Source organism: Elephantulus edwardii, unplaced genomic scaffold (assembly GCF_000299155.1).
Source record: "Elephantulus edwardii isolate Elephantulus edwardi_28Jun2011 unplaced genomic scaffold, EleEdw1.0 scaffold00103, whole genome shotgun sequence".
NCBI lineage: Eukaryota > Metazoa > Chordata > Mammalia > Macroscelidea > Macroscelididae > Elephantulus > Elephantulus edwardii.
Genome location: NW_006399853.1, coordinates 3629794 through 3652912, shown reverse-complemented (window position 1 = coordinate 3652912; position 23119 = coordinate 3629794). Strand labels below are relative to the sequence as shown.

Here is a 23119-nt window from a genome sequence, read left to right as displayed (position 1 = left end):
TGTTGTTGTTAAATGCTGTTGAGTCCTGTGAACAACAGATCTGAATCGTGTCGCTGTGCCGTCCTCACCATCTCTGATGCACTTGAGCCCATTGCAGCTGTCACTGTGGCAATCCATCCCATTTAGGGTCTTTTTCTCTACCTTTCCAAGAAGTAGCTTCCCCTCACAACATGCCCAAAGGATGACAGATAGAGCTTTGCCATTTTTGCATCCAAGAAGCACTCTGGCTGCACTTTTTCCAAGATATACCTGTTGCTTGTTTCGGCAGTCTGGAATATTTAGTACTCTGCCCCCTAGTGGGAGGGGAAAATGATCCTCTCTATCCATGGCTTTGCATTTAAATGGTTTTCTTACCTGAGTTGGCATTTCATGTCCAGCAGCCACCTCCTTACCAATCACTGTGTATGTGTGCAGGGCCCTGGCTCAGTGTTTCTGAGTGGGAGGATGGGGTAGGGGACGTGTGTGTTTTAACAAAACTGATGCATTCTATCAGTGTCTCAACTCCTCCCCGCACCCCACCAAGCTGGCCTCTCATCTGTGAGCCCAGGGCAGGGTCAGTGAAAGTTTGCCAATGGTGTGATTTAAACTCTGAAAAACTCATCATATAGTTAGAGAAACGGAACTTCCTGGAAGTCAAGAGATAGGCTCGTGACCTTATAGTGCTTGAATTCACAGTTTGTCAACTTTGCACATTAGAATCCCCTTTGAGGGAATAAAATCAATTACAAAGTTAGGATTTCAAGGATTGAATTGTGTCCTCCCCCCAATACATGTATATAATAATATAATGTGGATGCTATGTAATGATCCCCGTGACCAGATAAACCAAATAATCATTAGAACATTAAGAGTGGGATGAACACTCCTTAATCCCATCACAGTCCTAATTTGATTTAAGAGGATCCCTTTAGGCTGTGGCTTTTAAGACTTTTTCTTTCACTAGAGCTCTGCTGGCCTAGTGGTAAGAATCTGCATTGCAATCCCAGAGGCACGAGGTTTGAATCCACCACCTGCTCCACTGGAGAAGGCTGGCCAGTTTTCTCTGAGATTAAAGGTGGTTAAACTGCCTTTGAAAACCTACTGAAGGGTCAGCTATGAGTTGATTCTGACTTGACAGTACACAACAGCAACAACAACTTAAAAGGGTTTTCTAGGAGCCTAGTGGTAAGGAGCTGTGCTGCCAACCCAAAGGAACTTGGTTTGAATCCAGCAACTGCTCTAAGGGAGAAGGACAAGGCAGTCTCCTCCTGTGTGATTGATGCTTCTGAAAACCTGCTGGAGAGTCAGCTGGGAGTCAGTTCTGATTGGATGACACACAGTAAGAGAGATAAAAGGTAAAAAAAGGTAAAGGAAGCAAGCCATAGCAGGGGTATCTTTAGTGCGTCACGAAATAGCCTCCAGGAGGGGAGGGCGTATTTTTTGGACCCAGGCCCTTGTGAGATGAAGCTCACTGATACTGAGGTAGGTCAAGACATCAGAAGGTCTCCAGGGAGTGCCAGGCCTGCAGATCTAAAAGCAGCAAGGACTTTCCTCCACCACCAGCCAGGAGGAAGTGGGCTTTCCCCTAGAGCTAGCAGCTTGAATTTGAACTTCTAACCTCCTCACCTGTGAGGGGCCAAATTTCTGTTTGTTAAAATCATCCACTTGTGATATCTCTGTTATAGCAGTATTAGGTGAGCTACAATCCATGAAATCAGTACCTGGGGATGGGATTGAGGCCTCAGTATCTGCGTAGGAAGCTCCCCAGACATTCCACCAGGTGGGAAATGTGGAGAGCCACCGCATCATTAGGTGGCGGATCAGGACTTGAATACAGTCGGTTCATCATTCAGTCCACTTGCTTGGGGAGCTCCTATGGGTCAGCGCTAATCTCCTGTCACCTGATGACCGTAGTTTTACTAGTTTGATGCTTCTCTTCCCTAAGGAGTCCTCAGGGAGCTCTGGTGCTCGAATGGTCTTCAGCATGAGAGAGATCATGAGGATAGGGCCGAAGAGAGCAAGGTTCAGATCCGTTGTTCAAAACATCAACTATGAGTTGTAGCCAACTTTTTAAAAAAATTTTTTTTATTTTATTATTTTTGTGTGAGTGTACCGTCAAATCAGATCTGACTGATACAGGAGGAGATTGTCCCTCCTTCCCCAGCAGAGCATCTGGTGGATTTGAACCGTGAGCCTCTGGGATTGTAGTTGCAGCTCCTTACCACTAGGCCACCAGAGCTCCCCTGTAGCCAATTTGATAGGACCTAACAACAATGACAAAGACATGTGGGCCAGCCCGTTGTTGTTTGCCGTTGAGTCAAGCACAACTCAGCGACTCTGTGAACAAAAGACCTAATGCCTCTCCAAATCTGTCGTTTCTCCAAGTTCATAGAGTTTCCAGAGGCATGTGGTTTAGGAAGTGGATGCCACTCCTGCTTCCAAACCTGTTTTACAGCTGGGAGCTCCACCGAACACTGTCCACAACGGGAAACCATTATGGTATTTGATAGCCCCATGGCACAAGGTTCAGCATCACAGCAAACCCAGGTTACTTCATACAGCACATTGATGTGCAAAGTGGAAGAGTGTTCCTCCAGATACAGCAGGACTAGTCTCATTTAACAGTGGTTAGGTATTGTTAGTTGACACATATTTTGGGAGGACACAAGTCAATCCATAACGGGGGCCTGATCTTGAAGGAGCCTGGGGTCTATTCCAGGTGGTGACAGAGCATTAGTTTGGTCTCCTGGGTGTCACATTCAGACTTCTTCTTTTTTTTTTTCTATATTTTATTAATTTTCATAAACATTTACAGAGATTTTGGGTTTCCATTCATTCATTGTTGCACTATCAGACTTCTTCTTTACCTCCAAAGGTCAGTGCATCCGTAGTTCCTGATCATTGCCTAGACTCTTAGATGTCAGATAAAACCATGTCAGCTGTAAGTAAGTGTTCATCACTAGCAGCAGGGTTAGAATCAAACTTCTGTTAAGGGGTGTGTGTGTGTGTGTGTGTGGAAGACTGTTTCTAAGTCTCTCCTCCCTCCTTCCCTCGGGGTATAACACATGCCAAGAATCTGTAGCTTCAAATGCTGAGCTTGCAGCTCCTACCTCGCTTCTGCTGCTCTGAGCATTTTCAGTCCTTATCAATTTTACTGTAACCAATACCACTAGCTTATTTAAGGACCATGTTTTCACAAAATTGAATATGCATTTCCTTCCACATGGCGTGGGGAGTGGCAAGCGGAGAGTCAGGAAAGATGGAACAGCAGCGTTTCTGCCTCAGGGTTTAGAGATGCTGGGCTCAGGCCCTGGCTTTCTGATCTGAAAAATGAGAGAGGAAGCCAAGTGAGCCAGGAGGCAGGCCCAATAGTTGGCAGCTCCCTGTGATGCCGAGGAGGTAGGTACCCGGCGGACAGTCCACTGGGGAGCCTTTGGAGGTGGCTCGTGGAGGGAGATCAGAGCAGAGTGTCTGTCAGACCACCACATCAGCGAACGAAGGCAGGGACTGGCTCTCGAATGTCATCTAATAAAAATTGAGTTCTTGAAATGTCATTCTTCATCTCACCTTTTGGAAATGTTTGTATCTTCTTCATGGTACATAATTATTTGCTGGAACCTTATGTGGAGAAGGTTTAATACAGTTAAAGCTGGGAGAGGCAGACCTCAACTAGACAAGATGTTGCCTTGCTTGACCAAGTCCTGAAAGCTTTGCACCTTTGATGGGGTACAGTCTTACCCTGCTGCTGTCATTTTGTAGAAATCATGATGTCGTTCCTTCTCACTGACTTCTACCGTACACAGGTTTTGATTCTGATGTTGTTAGGTGCTGTCAAGTTGAGTACAACTCATAGTGACCTTGTGAACAGCTGATGTGAACCCTGTCATGTTCTGTGCCAGTCTCACAATCTCTGACACACATTGCTGCAGTCACTGTGTCAACCCACCTGGCTGAGGGGCTTCCTCTCCTTTGCTGTCCCTCCCCCCATTTCCAAGCATCATGTCCTTCCCTAAGGAGTAGCCTCTCCTAGCAATGTACCTGAAGAATGAGAAGCTTCACCATCCCCTCCTCCCAGGAGCTCTCTGACTGCACCTTCTCCAAGACATACCTGTTTGTTCTTTTTGGCCGTCCATAGAATATTCGCTGGAGAAGAGTACTGAATGTACCATGGACTGCCAAGAAAACAAATAGATTCATCCTAGAGAGGGTTAAACCAGGCTGCTCCTTGGAGGCAAGGATTCTGGGGCTTCGCCTGACATACTTTGGACATGTTGTAAGGAGAGACAGGTCTTTAGAGAGGGACATCATGCTGGGCAGAGTGGAGGGACAGCGCGAGGGGAAGACCCTCTATGAGGTGGATTGATTCAGTGACTGGGGTAATCGGGATGGGTGTGTCGGAGGCAATGAGATTGGCACAGGATAGAGCAACGTTTAGGGCTGTTGTACATAGGGTCGCTATGAGTCGCAAACGACTCGACGGCACATAACAACAACAACGAATATTCAGTACCCTTCTCCAGCCCCGCAGTTCAAAGGCATCAATCTTTCTTCTGGATTTTAAAAAAATAAAAAGAGCTTTGTGTAGAACGAAAAGAGACTCTACTTCCCATGTATGCATAGACACATGTGCACGCACACACACAAAATCAGCCAAAAGAGAACAGTACAAAGAAAAATTACAAAGATGACATGTGTGGCAACATCATCCTAGACACTTTAATATACAGTTTAAAATAAATAGGATCATATCATATACTTCACTTGGTGATGTGCCTGTCAATAAACAGAGATCTGGAACATGTTTTCTTTTTACCACAAATAGCTTTGATGACTTTATAGCTTTGCTTACCTGTGAGATTGTCTCCTGAGGACAAGGAAGAGAGCATATTCATGAAAAATTCTGAGTACGTGGTGTCAGCTGCCCCCCAGAGTCTTGAATGAATTGATGCCCACAAACAGCATGCCTAACTGCCTCCATACTTCTTAGCTCTCGTCTGGGCTGTCTTTGAGTATTGGCTTAAATCACAGCTTTACATGGAAAGGAAAGAGACTCCAGAGATGCAGAGCACTTTGTCTAGAACAAAGGAGTGTGTGGAGGGAACCCCACCAACAGCTCAGAGATGCATGGAAGCAATTGGTCCTAATGCTCCTGGCCCCGTCCTGTTCTCAGGATACTGAGGCAGGCTCCGGATGGTGCGTGTCTACCACTGTTAACCTCTCAAAAAAAGACCAAGTAGAGGGTCCTGGGTCGACTGGGGGATAAATGTGCAACCAAACTCTAAATCCTAAAAGTTGTCAGGCTTGTTGGTGTGATAGAGACTGGGGAAGCTCCCAGAACTATGGTTCCAGCCACCCTGGCAGCCTGGAACTGACCCACCTCTGCGGCTGTCTCTTAGCCAAACAATACTATTGTTGTTAGGTGCCCTTGAGTCTAGTGCAACTCATAGCAAACTGGAGAACAGATCTAAACTCTGTTCTGTGCGATGCCATCCCCCTCATCTGTGACAGCTCTTTTTAAAAAAAATTATTATTAATTTTAATGAAAATTTACAGAGATTTTAGATTTCCATTCATTCATTGTTGCACTTTTCTCTCTGGCCACCCGTCCCTCCAGTTTGTTCTTCTCTTTGAAAAGTAAAAGAAAATTTCTTTCATTGTTATACAATCCTTCCCCCCAAGTCCACTCCACTATGAAGCCTTCATTCTGGACTCCTGTCATGACAATAATACCTAATCACAAATCCCTTTTAAACAGTTCTCTCCCTCATTTGTTTCAATGAAGTATACGTTATTTATCCCATCTTTCTCAGTCTCCCCCAAACCCTGATGTCAGTCCCGTTTTACAATAATGACACTATGCAGTGTTTGTCCTTTAATGACTGAGCTATTTCACTCAGCATAATGTCCTCCAAAGTCACCCGTTTTGAATAATATTTCATGAGTTCCTTGTTTTTCAATGCAACGTAGTATTCCATTGTGTGAATATGCCACAGCTCTTAGAATAATCAACTAGACAGGATCAAAAGGGGAGGATTTTCTCAGGGATGAGCCTCAGAAGACAGGAAAGGAGAGGACAGAGAAAGAGGGAAGGTGACAACCCCAGGGAAGGAGTGGGACGAGTGCTGCTACAGTGCAGGGATTGTAATCAGTGTCGTAAAACAAAATGCATGGAGGTTGGACGGAAAGGCAGTCTGCTCAGTAAAGTTTCACTCAGATGACAATGGAAAGGTATTTTTTTTAAAAAGAAAGTTTTCAGTTGAGTTGTGGAGAAATGTGTGTGCAGATAGTACGGCTTGAGGACAATTCATCAGCTGTAAATCCGTTTTAAAAAGAAGTGGGTGTATCGCTGGTAGGTGAGACTGAAGTAAGTCAGCAAGATGGAAGGTTTCCCAGGTGAGAGAAGACCCGTGCCCTGTTCTAAGTGCCATTATAGACTCAGCAAGTGTCTCTCCCATTACATAAAGAGTGGAGCCATGGCTTAACATCTAATTGTACTTTCTGAATTGAATCAGTCTGCCTTTAACCCCGATAGGTTGGGGTTATGTTGTTATCAGCACGTTTTCCACCCGTACTGACTGTCAAGGCCACACAGGTATTTTGTTCAATTTTCCTGACATTAAAACATTGTATCTTCCTCACCTGTGACCATATGATGATAGCAATTTAGCCAACAAGACGCGACATTGACTGCAGGCTACTTGCTATTCATGACTGTCTTTTTGTGACTGTTACTCGGCTTTCCTCTAGATCCAGGAATACCCAATTGATGTCCAAAACAACCAGCTGCCTTTCTTGCGGAATCCGGACATCCTGGTGGGAGAAAATGACCTGACCGCCCTCAGCTACCTGCACGAGCCGGCGGTTTTGCACAATCTAAAGGTCCGTTTCCTGGAGTCGAACCACATCTACACCTACTGTGGTAAGTGAGGGTATAAAGAGGCTGTGTGTGCTTGAACGTGGTGTCAGTGCTCAATAGTGAAGAATCCTCATTTCACATTATGCTGAGTGAAATATCTCAGACACAAAAGGACAAATACTGCATAGTGCCATTGTTGTAAAACATGACTGACATTGGGCTTGGGGAGAGACTGAGAAAGATGGGATAAATGATGTATACGGCATTGAAACAGATGAGGGAGAGAATTGTTTAAAAGGGATATGTGATTAGGTATTTTTGTCATGACAGGAGTCCAGAGCGAAGGCTGCACAGTAGAGTGGACCTGGGGGGAGGGATTGTAAAACAATGAAAGATTTTTTTCTCTTGCTTTTCAAAGAGAAGAGCAAATTGCAGGGAGGGAGTGGTGGGCAGGGAGAAAAGTGCAACAATGAATTAATGGAAATCCAAAGTCTCTGTAAATTTTCATTTAAAATGATAATAAAAATCCTCATTTCGCTCTTTGAGAAGTGCCCGTCTGCGGACACCCTTGAAGGGTGTGTCATTGATGGATATTGTCTATCGATAGACACCACCTCTCTTCTCCAGCTCCTCTCGAGGAGGACTGGTGTAAATAACAGAGCAGCCCGGAAAGAGATGGGCCACGGCAGGTAGCGAGATGGCCTTCAGCCGAGTCCCCCTTGTTGGTAGGAGAGAAGCGAGTAAATGCATCTGGTGTCATCTACTCTCATCACCGATCTTGTTGTTGTTGTTGATTGCCTTCGAGTTGAGCACGACTCAGCGACCCTATGAATGAAAGGCCTGAAGCCCCTCTACAACTATCAACATTTATCAAAGTTCATAGAGTTTCCGGAAGCATGTTGTTTAGGAAGTGGATGCCACTCCTGCTTCCAAACCTGTCATAGTATATTGTTGTTATGTGCCATTGAGTCACCTGCGATGTGTAGCGACCCTATGTACAGCAGCTCTGAACCCTTCCCTGTCCTGAGCCAGTCTCTCTAACTCTGACACACCAACACCCACCGCCCCAGATACTGTATCTATCTCACCTGAGGTCTTCTGTGCTGTCCGTCCACCCTTCTGAGCATGATGTCCTTCTCTAAGGACCGATCTCTCCTGGCCACATGCCCACTATAAATATATTCCTACCTTGATTTTCTTCATGCTTCAGAGGGCTGCCTTTTTCTTGGAGCCTTGTCTCTGTGTAAACATAGTGCATAATGAATATTAGCTGAATTAATGAACAATTCCATAATCAGTGAGCCAACCAAAAAGAAAAAAAAAAAGACTGACGTTTTCAGTCCTGTTTGTTTTGCTTGAGAGTCACAATTCCCTAAGTTCTAGATTGGCTTTCTCTTTCTTAGGTCTTGTCAGCGTGGTGGGAACAGGCCCTCAACTTTCACTTCACACTCAGGGAGGGTCTGGTTTAGGGTCTACCCTCACTTCAGGGCCAGGTTGGAGGCCACCTTAGCAGACACGGTGCTGGTCATGTGTTGCAGTCCTTGTCTTGATCACAGTCACGAGTTATGCCCCAGGCTCTAGGATTTTTTTTTTTCTTACTTTTTCATGTTTGTGTTCTATTTTGGAATTAGTCATTTGGCTACTAATTTGGAATGAACTTTCCTGCCAGATTTCAGGAGCTGTGACTGCATGTTAGTTACGTTGCTGGATGAGTTTCCCAAAGGACCTTGTATGCCAATCGTTAGTGGACATTTGATTTGAAAGAAACCTTCCATTATTAGAGCCTCCAATAAGAAAATGAAAACAAAAACAGTAACAAAACTATTAGCAGTTCAGGAGGAAGGGCTGAATGGGCTTCAGTTGTTAAGTAGTCTCCTCCCAGAGGTTCTGGTGTCTGTGGACAGTTACCCGCGTGCACCTCACCTTCCCCACCTGTCACTGTCCAGCCAGACAATCAGTAGCCCCCACAGGATGTTAAATCATCATAGACCCCTCTTTTCTCTGAAGGAGATGGGGAGTTTTAGAAAAAATGCATGACCTCAGGATATATAAAAATTTGAATTGAATGCAGCATGAATTGGGGTTTTACGGATCTCACTGGTAGAAATGGGACTGGGCTCACCGTACATCTCCGAGTGATTAGCTTTCACTGCTGTTTGTTGCCGTCCACTCAGTTCTGGCCCCACGTGTTAGTGTTCAAGTAAATGAAGATTTGACTGTGAAATCTGTAATTCATAGTCCATATCCACAAGTTGTTCATATTTTATTTTTTTTAAATTTTATTATTTGTGTGTGTGTGTGTGTGTGTACCATCAAATCAGATCTGACTGTACAGGAGGAGATTGTCCCTCTTTCTCCAGCAGAGCATCTGTTGGATTCAAACTGCGAACCTCTGGGATTGCAGTACAGCTTCTTGCTACTGGGCCACCAGAGCTCGCCTTGTATTTTATTTTTAAAAATTCCTCCCTACACCAATGATAATTATTCCTTTCCCCCAGTTTGATAAGTCTTTTTAAGACCTATTTGCATTCTTTACTGAGTCTGAATCACTTTCTTATGAACTGATTTTGTTGAGCATGTGTGTGTGTGTCCGTGCAAGTAAATTCTTGTCCTAGACCATCGAGTGCTTAGGAGTCAGGCCCAGCAGTATCTGGCAAGCACACAGTCCCTTTTGGTGCCGGCTCACTCTTTGGTTTTGAGGTCTGTGGGTGGGACTTTGAAAAGCTGATGCCGTGTGCCGCTGGGCTGCCAGACTCTGACCACCTTGTGTTTGCAGGCATTGTGCTTGTTGCCATTAATCCGTATGAACAGTTGCCAATCTATGGACAAGATGTCATCTACGCATACAGTGGCCAAAACATGGGTGACATGGACCCTCACATCTTTGCCGTGGCGGAGGAAGCCTACAAGCAGATGGCCAGGTATGGATAAGCTCAGCCCAGGAGTTCTCCTGGGTGGGTGGGGCAGACAGGGGGTGGGGGTGGGGGGGCCTCTCCACTTCCCCTGCTGTTTCTGCTCACTGATGGTGTGGACACTTCTTGGAAACAAACCAGCCTGCTGAGCTCTGTTTCTTATTCTGTTTCCTCCTTTTCCTCCTCCCCGCCCCACCCCCTGGTGTGTGAACTTGAAGCTAGGTTTGGAAAGGAGCCACTCCTTAGACTTCGATTTTTGAGCAAGTGGACTAAATCCCTTGCGTTTCATCTCTCTTTCTCCCCTTCCTGATGAAGTGGAATCTGTTTCATAACATCTCTATTCGTCTTTCTCAGGCTGGGCTACAGCAGGTCTCCCTGAAGGCTGTCTCTTAAAGGGACCAGGGCTCCTTGACAAGTCTTTGAGATGCCAAGCCTTTAGGGCAGAAAGAAAAATTGAGAAATGAGAAGTCTTGTTGGAGGTTTTAAAATTTTGAATGGAAAACTGCATTTGGGGTTTCTAGCCTGAAAATGAAGTTCTCTTTAGGTACTTAAGAGATCTTGTCATTTTTGCTCTTCTTTTTGTAGCTCTCAAAAATAGGTGCAAGTCTTTGTCGTCAGACTAGGTGATGGTCTTAAACTGTTACGTATAAAGCAACAAAGATGATTTTACTTGAAAGCTAAGAAACAGAATGATTCATAGGCGTTTATTTGCTTGAGGGTGGGGATACATATCCATTAACACTAAAATCCTGCATCTTTTCAATCAGATCATCCTTATTTCCTCTAAAATTAGTATCTCTGGGGACACCGTTAATCTAATTAAGGGAAGTGTTTTTGTAGGAGGAAGTGCCCATTGAAGGTGTTTGTGCTTCGGTAGATTCCATAGTATAATTTTCAGCCCAGTGAAAGTTTCTATGAAGGAAGATTGCTTTATAGGCTAGCTTTCTGATTTCCAGTCATTTACTGCTGACTATAAAAGTCTACTCCATCACAGATAGATAGGCAGTGATTGTGTTCAGAATCAGCAGTGATTGGAGAACTGGGGAATCTTATAAACAAGATGACCCATAACTATTTCTCCTAAATGTGGTAAGAGGCTGGGATCCAAAATGCCTGCATCCTGTGACCGTGACAGCTTGAAAGCTGGAAGAAGCATGATCCCACACACTCTGTTCATCTGCTATCAAGGCTTTGTCACGGCCCTGGAGAGACCACTGCTGCTCACTTCCTCACTAGACTCAAGGTTCAGGGTCAGTTGATAGGGAGGGAAGAATGTGTTCTAGTGTATTACACGGAGCTAGCTTCACTTGTGTAGAACTGCCCAAGGTTAAGCAAGGATGAGTGAGGGCCATGTATCTAGTAGAGTGGGAGGCTGGAATCTGGACAGGCCTATTCCGTGGGTGGATACAGTAAGCAGAGACTTTGTTTCATGGGAAGCATTGACCTTCCCTCCTCCTTTACGAAGTGGTTTCTTTATAACTCACATACAGAAGGGGGTGCTGGTGCCATGGTTCGATTCTGGTTACTTCCTCTCATGCTCCAAGTTTTGCCAGCTCTCTAACACTCATCCTTTCCTGGATGCTATTGTTATAGTTGCTGTTTTGTTGTGGTTTGAATAGACATTTATAGAATGCATCAGTTTGCCAAGCAACAACTCATACACATTGTGTTTTGTAACATTAATTGCAATTCCCTCAATAGCAGTATGCAGCACCATTCCTGTGCCCTCCCTGTATTCTCTGTCTCCATTGATCCTTCTACTTTGCCCCTTTCTGATTGCTGGACTTTATAATATTTTATTGTGTCTCATGCCCTTTTCTTCCCCTAGTCAGTTTCACTTTGATGTATCAGAAGTTGCTGTTCTGTACCAAAGGTCTCCTGAGTCTTTACCATAAACCTGAGAATCTTCTAGCTGCCAACTTAGTCCTCACCAGACCTCCTTGCTGAATGCTTTCCTTCATATCCGAGATTGAGTCCACAGTCTGTGCCTGGGTTGTCTCACTTGCCTGGGCCTTGCTTGTGCTCATCAGAGGGAAAGGGATGTGGAAGTCTAGGTGGCGGTGGTGGAGGAGGTGAAGGAGGTGGTGGTGGTGTTGGTGGTGGTGGTGGAGGAGGAGGAGGAGGAGGAGGAGGAGGTGATGGTGGTTGTGGTAGTGGTGAGACTGTCATGCTTATGGTAATGGATTTGTTGATTTAGAGGTTTGAATATTACAGTTGGACCAGAAATTGCTTCCTTTCACGTTTTAAGGTAGGTGCACTGCTGCACCTGCTAAGTTCTGAGGTGCAGCCAAACAATTCTGCTGAAGTTTTTAAACAATCCTTGGCCATCGGCGTGCATTTGAAGTGTAAGGCCAGCATGTGTGACCACAGGAGAGAGCTATTTTTGAATCGGTTCTGTTGTCAGCAGCCCAGGTTTCTGTTATTGATCTGAGAGGTGCACTGGACGCAGCTCTTTGCTGTGTATGAGGAAGGAGACCCGCTGGTCAGGTGCAGGGAAGGGCTGGCTACGTTTTCAGTATGGTCATTCGCTGTCCATTTCAAATCCTAGAACAGATCGTTCACCAGCACCACACAGGACCAGTCCTGTGTCCTTCATGATTCACCACCACCTTTGACATCATCACGTGGCTCCAGTGGCTGTGGCCCCACACAGTGTGCTCTGAGTCGATGGCTCCTTCATGTCTAAGCAGAATTAAAAACACGAGGAGGGAAAATTCATTAACTTCCAGCTTTTGGAGACTAACTGTGGGTTGAGACTGGACTCAGCGATTGTGTCTCTTAGTTCACCTGAGGACTCAGTTTTTTTCCTTGTCATGATTCTTTGTATCTTGACGCTTTGAGTGGTGGGCAGCCTGTCAGAGTGCCTGTCCTGGGAATTCCAACAACATCGTGTTGGAGGACAAGCAGACAAGAGAACAAGACAAAGGAATTGATTCAGGGTTCTCATTGCTCACCTTATGCATTCAGTGAGGCCTGAGGGTAAATGAAGATTCATAGCAAAGAAAAACAGAGGTTAAAATAGTACAAAGAGGCAAAGTCATAGTTCTGTCCTTTACATCTTGTTGTTGAGTCTGACTCATAGTGACTCTTTGAACAATAGATCTGAACTCTGGCCTGTCCTGCTCCATCCCTATCCTCCTTGACACAGTTGAGTCCTTTGCCACAGACACTGTATCAGTCCACTCATTGAGGGTCTTCCTCTTCTTCACTGACCCTCCACTTTTCCAAGCATGATGCCCCTTCCAAGGAATAGTGTCTCAAAACAGCACACTCAAAAGTATGAGACAAAGCTTCACCATCTTTGCCTCCAAGGAACTTTCAGTTTGTACCTTCTTCAAGACATATCTCTTTGTTCTTTTGGCAGTCCATGGGATATTCAGTACTCTTCTCCAACACCACAATTCAAAATGAATCAATTCTTCTCTTGTCATCCTTATTTATTGTCCAGCTCTCAGAGTTCCAAGAAGATATTAGAGTTTCAGCTGGATCTTGATGAATTCATAGGATTCATAGAAAGGAGAGCATGTAAGTACCAGAGTGACCATAAACTCAGAAAGGATCTATCAGATGGCATGGACACAACGAGACCGTGATAGCTAGAGTAAGAAGAAAAAAAAACACAAAAAATCCACAAAACAAAAACCAGCAAACACTGACAGATGCCGGGTGATTGGAACACTCCTGTGCTGCTAGTGGCAATGTAAAATGATCATCTAGTTTGGAAAACAGGCTGACAGCTCCTCAAAAGGTTAAATGGAAAGTTACCATTTGACCCAGCCAGCAGACATGGGATTCTCATGAGTCAACTGACTCCACAGCAGCCCACCTTTTGGTATGTTGAAAGCTGGTGTGAACTTTGGGAGAAAAGTGTACTTTTCCCTTAAGCGTACATATGTATGATGGTCGGTAAATTTGGGGACTCTTGAATTAGTCATGTTAAACAGCATCTTTTTTTTTTCCAAACCAAAACTTTTTACTGTGATTTGAAGGAAAATTTGCAAGGAAAGTTGGTTTTCCATTTGATAGTTCACACATTATTAATTACACTCCCCGCATTATAGACAGCACTCTGCCTAGTTAATCCTTGTATTCACAATTTCCATTCATCCTTCTGTCCTGTCCCTTCCAGCCTTTGGAGCGTTATCTCTTGGGTAAATACTGCTCTTTTGCTCTAGTATTGGTTGATTGATCTAAAAAGTGTGTTCCTTCTTGGTGTTATTGTATATACAGCATCTTTTAAGGTAGGATGTCTCAGAATGATCATCTTCCATTCTGAGTCTTCTAGGTTGGAGCACATTATGCTGGACTTCCAAACTCTATTTAGACACAACATTATTTTGAAAGATAACCTCAACATGATGTAGGAAATAATAGCCTAAAGCAATGGGGATGTTGTAGAGTTTCTTGGATAAGGATTTAAGATGATGTGAACTCAAACTCATTGTTGTGGAGTAGAAACAGACTGACAGGTGACCCTCCAGTGATTTTTCACAAGTTTCAAAGTGCATGGGGGGAGATAGCCCATCTTTCTCCCTCAGAGCAGCTGGTGGATTCGAACTGCCTGTCTTTGGGTTGGTAGCATAACTCCTTACTCTCCAGACCACCAGAGCTCTGTAAGATGATATAGGTAATTTTCAAAGATAGCTTTTCTCTCATTGACCCTTTTCCACAGAGATCTCTTCCAATGAAGAGAATACTTATGAGAAGTTTAGATTATTGTGGAAAGAATTGATCTGTTGCCTTTGACCTGCAGTGAACAAAAGGTGGGAATTATCAAGAATGAGACTGTGTGCATATGCACTGCAACTGGCTATCATGGGCATTATTACACTGTATTCTGGGGCATGTGCTTGGTACTTAAGGGAAAAATAGAAAATAATTACCACTTAGTGAATTCTGAGACTTAATCATTCCCATGTTTCAGATGAGGCTAGAGATTTAGGACTTCTTTGTAGTTAGGAAGAAAGTAAGTAGGTAGAGGAGGAATTCAGACCCACTCCATTTGCACCCAGAATCCTGGAAGTTAAACTGTCCCTAACTGATGCTTTTTGTTTATCCCCAGATAGTAATCTTAGAATGGTACAGGGGACCTCAGGGCCAGAAACCATGTGTCCTCTTTTTTTGTACCCAAATTTTCAGACTGGATCTTTCCTGTCAGTGATTTAAAAGTGTAGAAAATTGCACACTGAGACCAGGTTTTGGGTGCATGTTCTGGCCTCGTTGGTGAGAGTGGCCATTGGATTGGGCCAATTTAGTTGAATTCCTTTCTCGAGTTGTATGCATGCCTTATTTGTGTTGTTACTGAGAGAGAGAGAGAGAGAGAGAGAGAGAGAGAGAGAACATGAGAGCGAGTGAAAACATTGCAGAGCAAACGTGTTAGTGCATATAGCCAAGGTAACCGAGCACCCAGATACCCCATCTGTCTCTGCTGTGCTGCCAGGCAGTGACTAATAATGAAAGACGGGATTTCTGTGCCTGGGATTCTGAGAGGTGGAAGGCAGAGAGGCGGCGCACCTGTGGCATGGGGCCTGAGAGGTGGCTGGAATGGACCTTTACCCACAGGAGTGTTCCCAGGGATGGTGAAGGCCTTCTGCAGAGAGCTGGCTTGATGAGGGAAGGAATTTGCATATAATCCTTTGCTGGGCCAACAGGAGAGATTGTCAGGTCTGATCTTCACCCTCACAAATATGCAGGGACTCTGGAGGCTCTGGAGAGGAGCAGTATGGGGAACTCATCCACCACAGAAGTGGTACTCCGCGATGGAGAACCATTACCAGTCACAGCCAGCAGGAGCACGCAGGGCAGTAAAGGCTGTGGCTTCCATTGAAAACAAAGAGCACAGAGATGCCAGGGTTTTCATTTTTTTCCTCTTCCCATTTGTTATCATTTCCAATACCAATCTTCGGCTGCATGAGAACAAGGTGACAGGATAGACTCCAGGTCTCTGAGCACACGGACAGCATTTAACCTCTTCTCTGGAGTTACCTCTTCTCTCCTAGATGTGCCCTGATTTTGCTGAGAGTCTTTCCTGGGATGCCCTCCTTACCACACTGGTTACACTGTACCTCTTCTTGCTTGCTGACCTTGATGTTGGCTCTTTCTTGGCCAGCCTTGCCAGCAAACACACATCTCTCCTATAGATGCTGAAACACTCAGGGCAGCACTATCCTTTGATCCCTGATGATACCTTAAGTCACATTGTTGCTTGTGGTTCAGCACAACATAAATGTCTAGTTACATTGTTTCAATTTCAAGTTACATTGTTTAAATGTCTCAGTCTTTTTTTTTCCTTTTTTTCCAAAAAAACTTTGATTTTATACTGATTTATTTACAAAGTTTGTATATGTTGTTCTTCACACCAGGTCTTTCCCATTTCCTTCATCTGTCCCTCCCTCCACCAATCACATTGTGCAGTAAAGTCTGAAAACTCGTTCTTGCCACTAGCAGTTGCCAAAGCTGGCTGCGTATAAGAATCACCTTGATGGCTTCTTCTTAAAAAAAATTATTATTTTTTGTGTGTGTACTGTCAAATCAAATCTGACTGGTACAGGAGGAGATTGCCCTCCTTCTCGAGCAGAGCATCTGGTGGATTCGAACCACGTACTCTGGGATTGCAGTGCAGCTTCTTGCCACTAGACCACCAGAGCTCCCTGTTTGGCTTCCTGTCTCAGTCTTAAAAGAGAGAAAAGGCTGTTTATGTGTACAGTGAATGAGGCTGATGTTGGCGTTTATTATTTTAAAGGAAATTGATAATATGGGTGTGTTGTCATCTTCTTTAAAAATTGTCAATGAAGAAAAAAAGAGGATTGGCAACTTCCTTTGACCAGTTCTGCCCTGCAGATATGATCCAAGTTATTAATATTTGTATATTTGCAGTGTACACAACGTGCTTCAGTAGGTTAAATCCCACACAAAAATCAAAGCTAAAAACATTTTCACTTATTATTATTTTTATCTCACATAGGTGATCATGGCATCTTAGGAACATGCCCCCAAACTTCTGGTAGACCTTGGCTGTGCACTGTAAGAATTTCTGATACCATTTGTCTGGCAAAGGGGTGCCTTTCCTTGAGTGTGGGGTACCTTTCCTTGAGTGTGGGGTGCAGGTTTCATCTGCACGGCTTTTGTTGTGAGGAGTTCCTCTTTACGCAGTGCCCTGTGTAGTCTCTGTTTACTTTGCTCACGAGTCTGAGTTCTGGCTTGGGAAGCTGTGCCGGGCAGTGGTGGGCATCTTCTAACACAGGGCAGACCCACTGTCACGTGTCCTTGGTTCTCCAACTCTTGGTCAAGTGCCCTGGGTCAAGCCAGGTACTGTGTAATATCCTAGCACTTGTACTTCCTGCCCCTTATCAACCGACCTTGAGGTTCAAGTTCAGTGAGGGAATGAGCAACAAAAGGCGACAACGCTCAGGGACTTCCAGTGGCCTTGACAGCAAATTAATGGAGTGTGTGGTGCAGCATTTCTGATGGCGTTCACCATGTCACAGATTCCAATCATTTTGTTCCCATTCTCTTAAACCCATTTAGGTTCCCAGAGCCTGTCTTTATGAACCCTGGTTTTCAGCTGTTAACTGGCTACAACCCAGTGTGGTTACCCTTGGACACCCCGGGTTTCTCTCTCTTGGGCTTAAGTGGTCAGTGATTCAATCTCCTGAAGGAAATGAGAATTGCACTTTATACTGAACTTATACTGAACTCTTTGGAGGGCCTATGGTCATATCTACTTTGGTGGACTCTTTTAGGATTGATTTTTCCATAAGTTTGTAAGCAGATAATTAATTTTCCTTCTCCCTCTACTACCCACCCACATACATAAGAGGAATTGTTCTGTTACATTTTTAATGAGGTATAATTGATAATGTTGTTGCTGCTATGTGCTGTCAAGTCACCTGTGACTCGTGATGACCCCAAGTACAACAGCTCTGAACCTGCCCTATCCTGAGCTAATCGATAATCTCTGACAGACCTAATCCCATTTCTCCAGCATTGAGTCAACTCATCAAGGGTCTTCCTCTCCTGCACTGTCCCTCGACCCTTCCGAGCAAGGACTGGTCCCGCCTGGCCCTGTACCCCAAGTGTGTGAGATGGAGCATCAAAATCCTTGCCTCCAGGGAGCATCTTGATTTAACCCTCTCTAGGACTGACCTGTTTGTTCTCCTGGCAGTCCATGGTATGTTCAACACTTTTCTCCAGCACTACAGCTCAAAGGTGTTGATTCTTCTTCTGTCATCCTTAGTCATTGTCCAGTTCTCTGATGCATAGCAAGTAATTATGAAGACCATGGCCTATATTAGGAACACCTTAGTCTCCAGACTGTTATCATTCCTCTTCAGTACTTTAAAGAGGTCCCCAACAGCAGGCTTTCGCAGTGTAATTTGTCTTTTGATTTCCTGACTGCTGTTGACAAGTATGTTGACTGTGGAGGCGAGCAAGGTGAAGTTGTTCATAATCTCAATCTCCTCTCCATCTGTCACGGAGCTGCCAGTTGGCCCAGTGGTGAGAATCTTTGTTTTCCTGATGTTGAGTGTCAATCCATAATATACTGCATAATTTGCTATACCTTGGCATATACATATATATACCTTGATACATTACCACAGTCAAGGTAATAAACATTTCTATAACATCTCAAAGTTTCTTTGCTCCTTTGAAATTCATCCTTCAACCCACATCCCCAGGTAATCGTTGATCTACTTTCTGCCACTATAAATGCAAACTGCTCTTAAGATAGATTGCCGCTCTGGACTCGCACAGTTGATTCTTGATATGCTGAGCAGGACTCCACGTTTACCCACGTTAAATGGCACTGTTTGTCCCCGTGTCCATTCTGCCAACCCACTGCCGTCAAGTCAACTCTGACTCAATGACCCTAGGGGACAAGGTGGAACTGCTCCATACGGCTTCCAGATAATCTTTACAGATTGTCCTATCTTTCTCCTCTGGGGCAACTGGTGAGTTTGAACTGCTGACTTTTCTGTAATGAGCCAGAATGTTTAATTACTGCACTAAAAGTGAGGGCTCCTTTCTTCATATACCATTCAATATGATTTTCCATTTGCTTTGTCAGTTCTTCTTGACGTCTGTGCAAAATACCAGCCTGTCTCTACTTTTAAGGAACTCTGGTGTATGGTACATAATATAGATTGGGCTTTTAACCAGAAGGTTGGTAGTTCCAATCCATGATTTGTTTCATGGGGTGGGGGGTGGGAGGGATGGGCAGTCTCTTCCCATAAAGTTTTGTAGCATGGGAAACCCTGAGTCAGAGTCATATAGCAGTCAATAGCAGTCAATTTTTTGGTTTATTTTTGTCTTATTAATCTCTCATTTTTTGATTAAGGTATGTTGGCTAGGATGGATTCCTACACCATTCTTGGAGCACTTTTCCTTCTAGATATTAATAAGCACTAGAACTACATTAATTTTTGCATTATGCTGTACATCTGAGAGCTGGGCAGTGAATAAGGATGACAGAAGAATTGATGTCTTTGAATTCTGGTGTTGGAGAAGAGCACGGAACATCCCATGGACGGCCGAAAGAACACACAGATAGGTCTTGGGATATGTGCAGCCAGAGTACTCCTTGGAGACAAGGATAACAAAGCTTCAGCTCACATACTTTTTATTTTATTTTATTTTATTTTATTTTATTTTATTCTTTTGTATGTGTACCGTCAAATCAGATCTGACTGGTTCAGGAGGAGATTGCCCCTCCTTCTCTAGCAGAACATCTGGTCGATTTGAACCACATACCTCTGGGATTGCAGTGCAGCTTCTTGCCACTAGGCCACCAGAGCTCCCCCAGCTGACATACTTTTGGCATGCTGATAGGAGAGGTCATTCCTTGGAAAGGGACATCATGCTTGGAAATGGGAAGGGTTAGTGAAAGGAGGAAGACCCCCCATGGGGTGAATTGACACTGTGACTGCAGCAGTGGGCTCAAGTGTGTCAGAGATTGTGAGGATGGCGGAGAACAGGACAGGGTTCAGATCTGTTGTTCACAGGATCGCTTTTAGTTGTACTTGATGACAGCTAAAAACAACAACAATAATCTCTGTGCACACTGGATACTTTAGACTTGATTTGTCCTCTAAATACTTGTATTTAGACTAGCACAGACCCCCATGGGAATCCCAGCTCCACCCCTTCCTGTCCATGTTTCCTGCACCCCTTGGAAGGTGGCTGTTTTCTCAGTTGGAAGAAGAGTTTGCACTGCAAGGACCCAGCGAGCTCAGGGGTGAGGAACGCTCAGTGCAGGGCCTGGTGCACACGGTGCCCTGGGGACTTGAGTTCTGTGCTCGCCACGCTCCGTTCTTGGTGCTGGTCACACAGACTTACTCTGATGTCAAAGCCAAACCTGCCACTACCCCTCCTCCCCCCACATTTATTTCTTTGAGAATGAAGAGTGTCTGTGACATGTGAGTGAGATGTCATTTTTCAAAGTGTCAGACTTTTCAGAGAAATAAGCTAATAGAATGTGAAGTTTAACAGGATGAAACAGCGTGTCTGTTTATATGGTGGTAATGCTTTGCACGCTGTGTTAACGACTCTTCTTTTTTTGTTGTTGTTGCTGTTGTTTTTGTATTTAACTGCTTATTTTCACATTTATATCCCTGAAGACAGAGTGGCTGTAATCCTACCCTGCCTGTGAGCTTGTTTAGGAGGGAAGGATTCCGTCCTGAAGGCAGGGGGCGGCTTAGCGCCCAGCATCTGGGACAGACAGGCTGGGTGCCCCAGACACAGCAGCTGTGTGACCTTGGGCAGGCTGCTTTGGTTGATGTCCATTTGTGCCAGTTCCCAGGTCTATAAAATGGGGATGGATGGATGTAACTTGGGAGACTGTTGGAACTGGGCGAGTGGGTCAGTGAAGAGCGCTTGGAGTGACTTCCGGAACAGAGTGAGTGCGAGCTCTGTAAATGTCAGATGCCGTGATGGTGGCGGCAGGAATACACATGGCTCATCATGCATAATGTCAGCCGTTACCATTTTATTATATTCAAGGGAAAGGGGGGATGCTGAATGGACACTGCAGAGCTGAGTGGGGGGCCCCAGACATCTGACTCTCAGAACAGCCGGTCCTCTCAGGGCTGTGTGACCGGTCTGACTTTTATCTGCACTGTGTCATCTGCAAGAAATTTTCTGTGGGTCCTAAAAGTGAAACTGCACTGTCACAGGTTGAATAGTCCCAAGGACACTGACTGGAAGCACTGGTGGCCTAGTGGTAAGAAACTTTGCTGCAATCCCAAAGGCATGTGATTCAAATCCACCAGCTTCTCTGTGGGAGAAAGATGGGCAATGATTTACCACCTCTGAAAACCTGCCAGAGGGTCGGCTATGGGTCAGTTCACACTCAACGGCGCACAACAACAGCAACAAGAACAACAATAGGAAATGGGGGCCCCCACTCTATAAGCGACCTGAGGTTGGGGCTGGTGAATCTCTCGTGGTGATCCTGTGGACAAGAGATCGAAACTGTCCCATCCCGCACCAGCCTCTCAGTCTCAGCTGTGCTGATGCCCATCCATGCAGTCACTTGTCACCCTATCTTGTCGAGGGTCTCACTCTCCTTTGATGACCCTCTGCTTTTCCAGTTACATCCTTTTCTAAGTCCTGACCCCTCCTGAAAACCTGCCCATCATATTTGGATGAAGTCTCGCTGTCATTGCCCAAAGGTGCTCCCTGGTCGTGCTTCTTCCCAGACTGGTTGGTTCTTCTGATAGACCATAGCGTATTCACGACTCTTTACCAGCACCCCAAATCAAAAGCATCAGTCATTTCCTCGGTCTTCCTTATCCATTGCCCAACTTTTTTGGTTATTTTTGTGTGAGTGCACCGTCAAATCAGATCTGACTGGTACAGGAGGAGATTGTCCCTCCTTCCCTGGCAGAGCATCTGGTGGATTTGAACCTTGCACCTCTGGGATTGTGCAGCTCCTTGCCACTAGGCCACCAGAGCTCCCCTCCACTGCCCAACTTTGACATGCATAGGAATCAAATGAAAAAGATCTGTGGCTTGGATTGGGTGCACCTTAGTTTTTAAGCTGGCATCCTTGCTCTTTAACACCTAATGCAGTATACCTATTGATTTCTTTTGATGCCATCTACAAATTTAAAGAAAGATAAAATAATAAATCTCACTGTAGGAGACCAGGATTCTCCCCAGTTTTTTTAATAACCAGTCACTTAAAAGACAGACTAATGTCAGATGTACTAAGTGAAAAACCTGGGGATGTTCAGAAAGCAATTCATTTTCAAGTGGCCCAAGTTGGTCACTCAGGAGCCTGCAGTGAGTGAAGTGTGGCCCTCGGACTGCCAGAGCAGACCAACATGGGGAAGATGGTTCACCAACATGTGAGGAGAAGTATTAGAACAACCTTTAGTTTTTTGCATTCTTTTATAATATGCATTGGGAAATAATGTGCATATAATATTTAAGTAAGCCTGCTTACAGTCTTCCTCAGTGATAGGACTGCATGTCCAAAAGATGCCTAACTTAGTTTCCAGGGGGGTGTCTAAAACCACAGCTGCAATAGTCTTTGTAAACTAGTTAGTGTCCCACAGAGAAGAGCTGTCACCAGGTGTGTTTTCTTGTTAGAGTAACCATAGAGTGGGAGGAAGATGACCTGCTTAATATAAACCCATCCCTATTATCTCTGTCTTATTGCTGTCTCATTAAAACTAATCCATAACTGGCTCTCCAGCAGGTTTTCAGAGACTGTAAATCACACTGGAGGAGATTGCCCATCTTTCAGTCTTGAAGCAGTTGGTGGATTCAAACCATCTGCCATTGGGTTGGCAGCCCACTCCCTACCCACTAGGCCACCAGAGCTCTCTCTCCCCGTTCTAGGAGAGTAATTAAGAATGCTTGGCCATTGTCCCTCTTATTGGGGTCATACTTCTGAAATTATTTTAAGAGCATTTCTTTCTTTGATCGCTCTTTGATTTTGTTATGATATATGTGTACATTACAAATGTCTTCTCCCACTGTTTTGGCTTTAAAAGAAGAGCTATAGAGGAAGGTCTGCTGTGATGGAATTCCAGTGAGTGACTGTGTCTAGTCATGCTGTTAGAGCAAAGAAAGTTGTTGCTGTTGCTGTTGTGCACTGTGGAGTTGGAACCAACTCCTTGCTGACCCTTCAGCAGGTTTGCAGAGGCTGTAAACTTCATGGGAAGGGATTACCCGTCTTTTCCCCTAGGAGCAACTGGTGGATTCAAATCACCTACCTTTGGGATGTCAGTACAGCTCCTTACCACCAGGCCACCAGAGCTCCCAGAAAGGAAGAAAGAACAGGGTCCCTCAAATATCTGTACATCAAAATCACTGGAAAAATTCTGCCCATAAGCCCGCTCTTACCTTCCCCAGACTCTGACTTAAT

The 23119-nt window shown here is 44.7% G+C and overlaps 1 protein-coding gene across 1 annotated transcript in view; it reads left to right on the top strand.

Moving 5' to 3' along the window:
* Positions 1-23119, top strand: part of MYO5B (myosin VB) — a 224013-nt gene that overhangs the window by 4221 nt on the left and 196673 nt on the right. The window contains exons 2-3 of the mRNA XM_006891707.1: positions 6727-6898; positions 9612-9756. Coding sequence (XP_006891769.1) covers positions 9695-9756 — 62 coding nt within the window. The 5' untranslated portion in view covers positions 6727-6898; positions 9612-9694. The remainder of the gene's footprint in view (positions 1-6726; positions 6899-9611; positions 9757-23119) is intronic.